Genomic DNA, 12,235 nt, shown 5'->3' with positions numbered 1-12,235 from the left:
TTAACATTTAAATGGTGGGGACAAAACAAATTCCTCCCAAGTAGAGATAATCCAAAGTGCTCGGTACATTGCTTCCCCTACATAGTGGGAGCGCTGTCTGTCACACTTACGTTGCATTTGGCTTCTTTAAACGATTCTTAGGTCGCCCGATGGGGTTAGTATAACGCCTGCGGATCTGTGCTGCCTTCTTGTGAAGTAACTTCCTACCTTTCTTCCGAGGTCGACATATCTGACATATCCACATGCCTGGGAAAGGAGGAGAAGATAGAGAGGAAGGGTTAAGATTGGAAATAAGAAGCCAGAACCTGTGAGGTGCCAGTTGAATGTGAACAATTAACACAACAAGAACATAGAGAGGATGGGACACAGAACAGCGTTGTAAACCTGCTCTTACCTTTCGGCATTCTAGTAAGAGGTGGCTCGCAGCACTCCATGTGAAAGCCACGGTCACACGAGTCACAGAATAGCATATTGTCCTGAAATAAAAGGTGTAAAATTAGGCTCCATACTATGCAGACCCTTCCATCTTAAAGTGCAATTAAAACAAAGACAATATTTTATGGTAGAGTTCGGAACACCACCTATTCAGAAAATCATTCAGACTTCGCTCACTGTACATTGCCATATAACACCAAAACCCCATAAAACATCTAAAGTTAGACTTGGATATATAAACTGCCGCTTGTAGAAATTTATGCTACATAAGACTTAACACCTTTACAGATCACACGTTTCAACTAACAAATTGTTTAAGGATTATTATAGCAGTTACTCTAACTTCACTACACAGAGCAAAGTAATGTGCATTTTCAAAAACAATATGGCAGTTCTCAATCGCTGAAGGCTGAGACATTACATCAAAACAATAGTCACTACTAAAGAAGTCAAACTATAGATTACAGCTAAATTTCTGTTCTATGCATTCTGAAAAAAAATGTGCTTTTGTTTACGACATTTTACGCAACAATGAAAGAAAGACTTACGGCATTCTTGCCCTGGTCACGGCACGAACTGCAGGTCTTGCATTCGATACACTGCCAGCGGAGGGCTTTAACACGCACTGTAAGTTCCGGGGAGAACTTTAGACAAGACGGGTGACCTAAGGGGTAAGAAAGCAGAGACACCATTATTTCCATGTCAAAGCTTGGTAGTTTGCAAAAATGTGATTGTTAAAGCAACATATAAAAGTATTAGAATTTTTCTTTATTTTTACATGAATCACTTTGTTTATTACAAAGCTACTTGCAGCCTTCCATTTTCCTTGGTTTGTTTCTTCAGGATGCCATTAACGATTTATAGATCTGAACGGCTTGTACAGTGTCACGAGACCACCATGGTGACCACACACAGCATACCAGTAGTGAGCAAAACGCCCCTCTTACATCAGTCTCCCAACCTCTACTATCACACGACCAGACACAGTTCACTAATAACACCAGTCACAACCACCACTGTGTGATAAGGGAAAACAAGACCCAGGAAAACCTGGCACTACTTCCGAGAAATCCAGGAAAGTTTGGAAGAACCTGTAAGAGGAATTATGTTGCGGCAGCAAACATGCATCAAAGCTAAAAATAAACCCCCCTTGCCATTCAGCTTAAGACATCATGGCAATGAAAATATGAAAAGCCATTGCTGGAATACCTGGTCATGGGATAGCCAGGAGACATCTGCTTCCTGGTACAACAGCTGCAGTCTGCCCCAACATCCAGCAAATGTCCACCCCCTACACACTGAATGTATCAGCAGATTTTTTTTTTTAGCCCAACACGGTATGTTGTGCCACTAGAACTAGGGAAGGCATTCACAGCAAAGTGATTTAGAAACACAACCAGTTTGAAAGCCATTGCTGGTCATACCCCCCAAAAAAAAAAAGAAGAAAAAAAAAAAAGAAGATATAATGCAATGAAATGAAGGAGAACAAAACCAAAAACCACACAACAAAAATACTCCTGGCATCTTCTGCCTTTATATGTATGTAACTGCCAAGAACTCTGTATACAGATTAGACACCTCCTAGGGCCTCTTACAGTCATACTTAATTACATTTAGCAATGTGTGCAGAAGATATGCAGTCTCTTAGTAGCCAAGACTCATAGTAATGCACATCAGCACCTGAAATGCCACCATCCAGATGAGATTGTGTTTTGGGTCATTACCACAGGCACTTCCAATTTGATCTTAACCAGGTCAGTAAGTGACTATTTGTGCTCCATCAGCAAGGGCTTTAGAACAGCACTAGCAAGTCCACTAACTGAGTGAACAAAGGGGCTTGGAATATACCTGGAGCTCAAGCCTGCTCACAGAGTAACAGTAAGCACGTGTGACAGTGTGACGAGACCATTGGGTGCTTCAGAAGTAAAAATGAAAGGCGGATGCCTCATTAAGATGGTTATGGCCACCGCTGGATATGGAGGGGGGTCAACCAAATAACTGGCAACTTAACAATCAACTACATTAAAAATTAAGTATTTTTAATTACTTGTGCAGCACGTGTATTAGAAAACCGGACAGAACAGGTGATCTTCTACAGACTGCAGGTAGCACTCAGCGAGAAGACCCATCCAGTTAGCTGGGAAAATGGAGACGCACTGGGGTAATATGTACAGAGATACATAAAGGTGCAGCTATATAGACAAACAGCCAGATGAGATGCCCAATCTAACCAATGGCAAGCTTTGTTCACACAGCCCAGCTGTGCCCGGGAGAAGCGGGCCAGTCATTAGTGTGACCACCACAGCACACATTACTCATTACTATGCCTCTTTCCAGACGGTCTATAGAGAGAGAGAGAAGGTGGACAGCAAGGACTGTGGGAAATGGGACAGGGCAGCTGACAATGACAGAGGATTAGCAGTAGTTATTGTGAGCAGGCAGTCTCCTCAACCTCAGACAAGATATAGCCAGCTCCTGGCATGTTTGCCAGCCAGCCACAGAGCAGCAGGGATACTACCAGAAATCAGACGTCTAGAAGGTGCAGATGGGACGTGTCAGGGAAAGGAACACTACCATCCCCAGCAGCACAAGTGGCATCGGGCAAGTCTATACAAGATGCATTATCTCTGCGTCATCAGTGTAGGGTATTCATTTTTAGATTTGTGGAACCTAAGCTCCTAATTGTAGTACTATACCTCATGGGATCTTACGTCTCAAATGACTCATATATATAAAAAGGTAAAAATAAATAACTTCCTTCCTTAAACTAAGATATGAGCGTTACATGCTTTGGTTCCATTATAAAATATGAAGTTTACAATTACTATCTGGGGTTAAACTGCTGTAATATACATGTGTGTTCCCTAGTGACCAGGTCTTTTTTGTAGAGTCATGAACACAGTGCAGTCAATGAGATGACTTCTCCCTTTATTAGTGCGACACCAAGTGGTGAGCGCAGTGTATTACACCAGTGAAACACTGCTATGTCTAAGCCAGCTAGGTGATAAACAGACCCGCAGAGGAAAGATGGTGACTTCCACCAATCGCGAAAGGAGTCTCCTGAACACAATGGAGGAATTCCTGTGTTCTGAACAAATATAAATAAGAATGCTGCCAATCCACTAGGAACCAGTGGCATCATTGAGGCACTTTGTGGGAGCATCCTTCAAACATTGCTGAAGACTGCCAGAGAGCCGACTACACCATGTGTAGGGGACAGGCCAACCTTCACATTCCTTGTATGTGCTGTAATACTGCCCAGAAACTAACTCAGAGGCTAGACTCACCGCTGTTCCCACAGTCCGCACATGATATGAGTTCTTCCGGTTTCTTCTCCCGGTTATGCTCCTTTGTTCCCAGACAAAAACTGCATATAGGGATGGGCTCAGCGACCGGCTGTAGGAGACAAGATCCACAATTACAGGTCACAATATTGTAATAAATAAAATATTAGAAAACAAACAAAAAACAATTATGGGGGAATTCAATTGGCTGCGTTACGAGTAAAAGTAACGAGGCCTGCACATTATTACGGCAATAATGCGCTTAACTACTATTACGGTAGTTTCAATGCCAGCTTTTTGCTCGTAGCTCCCTGAGTTGCGAGCAGAAAGCCGTGTTAAAACTACTGTAATAACGGTAATGGCTTTAACATCGCACTAATTCAGGAGAAATTGAATTCCCCCCTTAAAGTCTTCAGAAAGAGAACGATGGACAAAACATTCTACATAAAGACACAAATGTGTCAGTTCAGCAGCCGTGCGGACATGGTTCTGTGGAAGGGGTCGGAAAATGTTGGAGAACCAATACACCAGTAATACACCAGTAATACACCAAGGACTTTAAGGATATAAATGCTAAATAAGGAATTTTAGATTCTTCCAGCAACAATTACAACATTTATAATTCTTACTATTACCCTTTATCTATAAAGTGCTGACATTCTGTAGCGCTGTACATTTTTAGCATCATGACACAAATAAGTTACATACAAATCATTATTTACTTTAACACAATTTGAGAGAAGGAATAAATGACCTCAATATATAGAACATGATTATGGATTCACACTAACCAGACACTAAGGGCCTCAGGACAGAAGTTTCTTCTTCTAATTGTTTTATAATAATAATTCACTTACTTTCAACACTATGGGGGGTATTCAATTGTTAGCGAGAACCGCTAAAATCCAGCGCACGAAAAATATTACCGTTAATACTGCGAGCTGAAATACAGCGAGTAAATTACTGTATTAAACGGTATTTACACGCAATATTACCGTATTAACGGCAATATTTTTCAAGCGCGGGATTTTAGCGGTTCTCGCTAACAATTGAATACCCCCATATGGGGCATATTCAATTCTCGCCATTTTCCGCTGCGTTAAAACTATTACGGTAATATTAAGCTGGCTTTCAGCTCGCGGCTCATGGGCAAATAAAGAGACGGCACAGAACTTGGTGAGAAGTCCCAACAGCATGTATATGCAAGTCACACGTGTACATTCACAAATATTAAGTCACTAACAAATGAACAGCTTTCTTCTAAACATAGCTTAATCTGATATCAAATTCACCAAAGAAAACAGATCACTGAACAGAGCAATAAAGTGGTGGCGATTCCAGATAATCCACATCTCAGAAATCATATACAGATAACTCTGCAGAGCAACGAAAAGTTGGTGCATGTACAGAGACCAGAAAGTAAATACCACCCGCGTGCCCTACACCTTCTCGCCCCGTTCAGACAGCATTAGTTTGCATTGGGGGAGAGCCCCAGTGATGATAGCATGGTTTCTTCTGACCACAGAATGGACTCCAACTACAGACCATGGACCCCTACGCAATTAAATTACGCAGACAGGGAAAGATTGTTCTGTAGTTGCTTGTTGAATAATCTAATGGAGACAACAGGGTGTGTGGTGAGGAAGGTATTGGACAACCAGAATATATGCAGCCCATGGTTCTGTCACCAGCACAATCAATAGGCTATGAACCCTTCGTGCGTCATGAGCCATGGATAGCCAATGACACAGGGCCCCACATCTGACTCTTTTATACTTTCCAATCATGTAAAAATTAGAAGCTGTAAAGCAAAATCCAGGTCCGATATTAGCTTGTGACATTCCACAATACAGATGTACGCAAAAGTCATACATGCCAGTTATTTAATCCCCAAAACCTACTAAACATGGGAATCATCAGCTGGGATCTGAGCATAACTTGCTGCACCCACCTTGGTACAGGATCCTACTTTCCAGTAATCTGGGGATTTCTGGGGATCCAATGAGTGAGCAACCATGGGACACTGCCCTAACCCAGTAGTGTCACAGTACCCAGGAGGAACAGGGTCTATCTCAGGATCCTATGGTACTGGGGACACTAGCTCAATATGAAACTACAGCAATATTTTCATTAATAACACACGTTATCCACCATAGAATTACAAATATTAATAAAACAGAATACTGACGCAGCAAGCATGGGCACACAGTAAGAAAGGCTTTACCGATACCCTTTGTACTTCTGATTATTGCCCCCGCCTGCCTCTGGGAGTAACAAAGCCTAGACGGTCACACTGGCAGCCAACACCTGGAGGCTGGCACCTGTCCTGCCTGCAAGTACATGGTGAAGTGTTTCACAAGGAGTCAAATATGCCCATCAAATTCCCATCTGAACATACCCTATAGATTAAATAGGAAATTAAAGTTGGGAACATGAAATAAGTTTTAAAATATCCGTCTTAGGCTTTTAACAAGTTGTCTCACTGGCATTTAAAGAGTCTGAAGGTATAATGACAGATGCCAGTGTTTCTGGGCCTAAGATAACACAGTGTTTGTGAATATATTATGGTACCCCGCACCCCCCCTCCCTTCACCATTTACATTCCTGGAAACTTTTTATTGTGTCTTTATACAAATATTTATATGTAAACTTACCTCCAATTACCTCAAGTAATACAGAAAATGACAAACGTGACCCCTAACCCCCTGAAATGCATAAAAAGAAACTCAGTAGCTCTCTTGCAGAAATCAGTTTAATTTGATGAGTTGGAACACGTGAAAACAACAAGCGTATCACGGTTCTGGTTGAAGTAACAGAAGGCAAGATCTGTAATATATCTAATCTGGGTACAATTCCTCTTTAAGGACTGGCCAGGCTCCCAGCTGTCCCCCGCTCCCTGGTTAAGTGTCACCGCTTACAGCAGATGTCCTCCATCTGCGGAGAGAAGAGCTGAGAACACGAGCCCGGACTACAGGAATACGAGACGCTTGTTTATCAGCGGAGACAGCACACACTGATACATGTGTACTCGCTTCACTATGGATTTATACACACATCCTATGGGGGGCTTAGTGACATCCATCACTTACAACTAATGTGTACTAAAACAAACTACAAAAACCTACAGATTTGTTTCTCATTAGACGACAGATATCGGAAAGCAATACTGCCGTGTCTGTTTTATTAAACGTATGTTTATTGATATTCTCTTTGTATAGATCTTTACATGCAAGAGCTGGCTCTGGCTGTTTCATTCCCCACCACATTGCCACTGTCTGGTTCCCAGGGCTGCTGTAAAACAATTAGGAGGAGACCACCCTGTTGTTTACTTTAGATGATAGCAGCTGCAGCTGTCAGTGGGAGACAATAGGCTCATGAGGAAGAAGTAAAGAGACCTGTAAACTGACTCCCAATACTTTGCCTTGTCTAAGCAGTAATGTATACATCAGCACTGGGCAACCTGTCAGCTGTGGAACTACAAGTCTCAGCACACTGGAAGCTCTTGTTCCACAGACTTGTCTACAATGCTGCCTGGTTGCTGTTTATAGGTCATCCCCACACTTGGGACTGGGTGGGATAAGAGAACAGTCTGTGCTGGACTCAAAACACACACAAGAATTTAGAATATTTTTTCTCTCCTTTTAGTAAATATGGATTCCTACAAGGACAATGGGGAGAATATTTTGTGCAATTAAAATGCATTTACGCAAGATATCTTCCTGTATTTCTAATGGTAAGGGACTAGTCAGCAATGCTACCACCACTGGGCAGAAGATGTTGCCCCTCTGGGGTCCTGTTCATTCATTACCCAGAGCCCCTCAGGGCAGGTGGTCTGGAAGAGCACTTTACAGAGCATGACTGGTCATTTATAGAAATCCTTCTAGTGGACTCCAAATTGCTGGTTCCCCAATACAGAATTTGTAGAGGGGAAAATCCAACAAACCCCCCATCCCCATTAATGCCAACCATCTCAGCACAGAACTGACACAGCTTTTTAGAGGCTCAGACCCCCTTTGAGCAACGGGAATCAGGGTAATGAATTAGGGCACCCAAATGCCAACTGGAAGCCGTGCATAAAAGACGAGGTATCCGCAAGAACACTGCCCTTGTTACAAAAATATTTAGTGTTAAGAAGTTAAAACAAAAACGAAAATGCCTAGTCTTCTGCTTTTGATCTGACAAAAAACAGGACTGTTTTGCACTATACGGGCAAGTCACTTGTGAAATAAAAAACAAATGGAGCGTCCCTTTAAGCATGTGCGTGTAATGATACATGGCAAGTGTACACACAAAGAAGAGTGTCTGATTGAAGCTGATATACTTGATTATCTTTAGAAGATCCATACAATATCCAAATGATGAGCAGCACTACCCCCCGCCCCCTTCCCCACACCTCCCTTACACTGTGGTCATATTCAGTGACCTGGAGCCCCTCCAACCAAAGGTCATCTCCCCAACAACCGGAAATCCTTCCACCTGTGGTCGCCTCCGAGGACCGGCAATGCCCCCCCACCATGCTCACCACTCATATCAGCATCCCTTTCTACCGTAGTCACCCCATACAAAGACCATAACCATCCATTCCTTATTTATGAAAGCACTGCAGAGAACAACAACAGCCAATAATAAAGGGTCATATGTAACAGCTGGTAGGAGGTCATCTCCCCATCTCAGATGACACATCATGAGGCCATATAGAAGGATTAGTACAAAGTCTCACAGACGGTGGAAACAGGAAGAGTGTCATTGGCCTGACACCCACAAACACAACAAGCAGAGGATATAAATAACCTGCACATACTCCTTACATCAGCTGACTGGAAAGTCATAAAGGTACTTCCTGACTTAGTACATAACTTTCACATCTCACTCCAGACTGTCTCAACCAGTAGCGCGGAGAGTGTGCGACCTTTACCCTTCCTAAAACTACACAGGGAGCGTTGTCTGTTAGAGAGAAGCACAAGTTGCGATAGCAAGTCACAAACACCCCCTCTGCCTCCTTCATACCCCTTTTGAACTCTAGATTGCATGCATAACACAAATATACAGGACTACCTATGTTCCAGGTACAGATATTTATAGCAGCCTTACTTTTACTTCATTAGACCAGGAAGGGTCCATGCAGGTTTAAGGGGAAATAAAATAAAGGCAAACCATTTTTCTGTACATGTACACAGAACCTTATTTGCATTTATTGAGGAGTGAAAACAGCTATATAACTAATAAATTACATCCATAGACAAGAGAAAACAGGGAGGCTATGGGATAATAAAATGCAGTAACCCATGATGACCAGAATTTGTTTTCATCTTGCAAACTTGCCTGATAAAACCCAATAACTGATAGGTTGTTCTGGACCACTGCTTCTGTGCACTCAACAATAGTCCAGGCAGGGTTTATATTCAAGATCTCCGCCCCCCCCCCCCTCCTCCCCTGCAAACACTTCCCACTAAGAGGGGACCCCCTTTATCACAGCAGAAAAGTGTGAGGGGGCAGGAACAGACTAGATGAACATTGTGTCTAACAAGGGACTTGTCAACCAAACACTGCTCCCATAACACACACCAAGAGGACATGTACGAGTGACCACCATCATTCCACTGGGTGCCTGTAGGTTAAGCATGAACATAGGTTCCGTCCCTTCACGTCAATGTTTGCAGTGAAGCTGGCCACACAAGTTGTGAGTACAGAGTGACAGGATCAGTGTGAGGACAGTATTGAGGCACATACAATGACAAGCATCTTCATATTCCTCATTGACCAAGTACTTTTTTCAGAATAAATTTGATGATAAACCTACAACTAATATCTGTGGTCTGAAACCAATGCTGGTGATTAATGTGTTATAATACAGTATTCTATAAAACCGTACTTTAGCAGCTAATTATAGCAAACATTCTGTACTTTGTCTCATTCTGATGCTCCTCTGCAGAGTACATTGCAGCCACAGCTTAAACTTATCATAACAGCAAAAGAATCAGCTTCCACGGAAGAAATTCTGCAAAGGAATACACTTCTATTTAACAAGCCGTAAAATGGATGGTTTTAAGGTTCTTTAGTTCAGCGAGTTACTGTTGTCTAATACTTCACTGGTAAGTGGATGATTATTATTTTGCTATCCCAGTGACCTACGATTACTCCTTGCCTTCAGATAGTGAAGGTTAAGAGAGAGAGAGAGAGTGTGTGTCATTTTATGGACCAAACCAGCAGCCACCCTCACAATGTACTGTGACACACACAGCTGCGAGCTAATATAAACTCATACCAGAACACTACAGATAAAGGGCACAAGAGAAACAATGAAATCAGATTTTGTTCGAATACAGCAACTTCCACTTCATGTAGATGTCATTCTGTCCAACATTCACCAACCTTAATGCACAGCTGACAACCGTTCAGCTTTCTCTAGTGCCCTGCGATAGTGAACATCGAGCGCCCCCCTGGCCTTTATCATATCGACCACAGTGCGGCCAAAGGCAGAGTATGCAGCATTTATAACTCCAGACAAGTACACTTTACACCAATTCTTTAGGGGCGTGCGTTACACCTGTTACTAAACATATTTATGTAAGCAGAACCCACATCAGGACAGCAGTCTTTTTTTTTTTTTCCCTATCTCATCGGCTATCTGGGTCCTAGGATTTGTCACCCTGTATCTCGCACAACTCAGTCTCCCAATATTGGCGGTAAGCGGCCTATAAAAAAGCCTGCCAACAGTGAAAAGGAAAACAATTTGAATTGAAATTTAATGCCCCACCCAAATCACCATATGCCTCTCATTAGCACAATTCTCCAAGAGAGAAAGAAGCAGAGGAAACAATGCAGGTCCAACAACAAAGTCCAGGAGAACACTTTCAATATTGTGCTCCCAAGTGTTTTGGCATTTTAAACCCGGGATCAGTGCTTTTGTGCCCCAAAGTCTTTGAGAATTTCATAGCCCAGCCAGGCTAGGGTGAAGGAGCGAGATGCACATATAGAAATGCCCTGTGCCATGCTTCATCAGTAAATTTCCCATCCCCAGTAGTTCTCCAGCAGCGGCAGATCGCCACTTCCGGGGGCACATATTATCCAGAGCTTACAGCTGCCTGGCCAGAGGACCAATGTCGTCTGTTTATTATGGGAGGGGTCACCACTAGAACGGATACTACACTTGTGCCAAGAAGCGTTCACACACCTCCAAGGGGATTAACTGGTTCTCTTTATAGCTCCAAATCTCATGAAGAAGTTCTATTTTCACTTGGATCCAAAGTAAAATTTGCTTGTATTTGCTTACTACACAACCCTGCTGGGTGCACATGGCAGGTATCATATCTGCCGTAAAACTGACAGAATTTAAATCCTGTTATTGTTACTTATAAATAGATGTAATATGCCAATGTGTGTAGTCCCATCCTTAGATGCCTTCTATACAAGGCTCATATTTTGCGTTCGATTTACAGCTCCTAACATTTGGAGAAATATATCCAGGTCTATGTAAAGCAGCATGTGAGTGGACATAATGTTAATATATAATTACACTAATGATATTAAAATAACATTCTCACTAACACAGGTACAACCTACTAAATCCTCATACAGTTACTGTTCATATAAACGTATAAGTGCTTTTTCTAGAATAAATTCACACACATCAGGGGCATAGCGATTATTTCTTTCTAGGATCAAGGGAGCTTTCTCCACATATCCATCTAGATAGATCTTATCTCACTATACGCAGATAGAAGTATGTCAGTCAAATATAGGTGCCAGGAGGACCTGCTAAAGAACCATAGAAGATGTGCATCCAATGACCACCAACAGGTTAGGCACCATCACAAAATAGACAGATCAACTTCAAACATGATTTTATGCAATATCATTTTTTCTTTCAGATTTGGCTTTACGCTGCTATTAAGTCAGTTTACCACAAACTTCATGAGATTATCATGGCAGCCAGTCACACGGAATGTTCTTGGCATGAAATAATGGCCATCTCTGCTGTTCCATCAAAAGGAGGTTGGCGACTGACTGGCTCAGATTAAATTACACACTACTGGGAACAAGCAGAAACCAAAAGAAAGACTTTGTGCAGTGGAAGCCATAGCAATTGCCCCAATAGATCATTCTTGCAAAGGGAAGACAGTCTGCATCCCCTAAAATACCCCAATATGTAAAAACAGACAATTTTAGGTCATACAGGAATACTTATACAAAATGTAAGAAAACAAAATAATAATTCTAAAACAGACTTACTATAATGCACTAAACATCTACAATGTGGGTTACATCCCCTTGTGCTCCACCTCTGGTACTGCCATACAATCATGATCCTTATGGCTGCCTCTTTATGGACTCTTTCATGCCTTTAACTAGCAAGGCTTATTGCATGTGAGAATTAATACCAACAAAACAAACATCACTTGGGATTTTCCTGCCATAAAAATAAATAAAAAATATATATACAAACAACCTGTGCGCCGATTTGTTTTAGCTGAGGCTGATTCCAATACAAACAATGAAATGTTGGACTATACAAA

At 42.1% G+C, this 12,235-nt stretch overlaps 1 protein-coding gene across 2 annotated transcripts in view; it reads right to left on the bottom strand.

Moving 5' to 3' along the window:
• KAT6A (lysine acetyltransferase 6A) overlaps positions 1 to 12,235 on the bottom strand; it is a 34,182-nt gene that overhangs the window by 16,356 nt on the left and 5,591 nt on the right. For both annotated transcript variants that reach the window (XM_075207069.1, XM_075207070.1), the window contains exons 3-6: positions 3,723 to 3,831; positions 984 to 1,099; positions 395 to 476; positions 111 to 246 (exon numbers count right to left, since the gene is read on the bottom strand). In XM_075207069.1, the coding sequence (XP_075063170.1) occupies positions 111 to 246; positions 395 to 476; positions 984 to 1,099; positions 3,723 to 3,831 (443 nt within the window). The remainder of the gene's footprint in view (positions 1 to 110; positions 247 to 394; positions 477 to 983; positions 1,100 to 3,722; positions 3,832 to 12,235) is intronic.

Source organism: Mixophyes fleayi, chromosome 4, assembly GCF_038048845.1.
Source record: "Mixophyes fleayi isolate aMixFle1 chromosome 4, aMixFle1.hap1, whole genome shotgun sequence".
In the NCBI taxonomy this organism is placed as follows: Eukaryota; Metazoa; Chordata; class Amphibia; order Anura; family Limnodynastidae; genus Mixophyes; species Mixophyes fleayi.
Note: the sequence above shows the minus strand (reverse complement) of the source record. Positions and strands in the feature narration are given on the sequence as shown.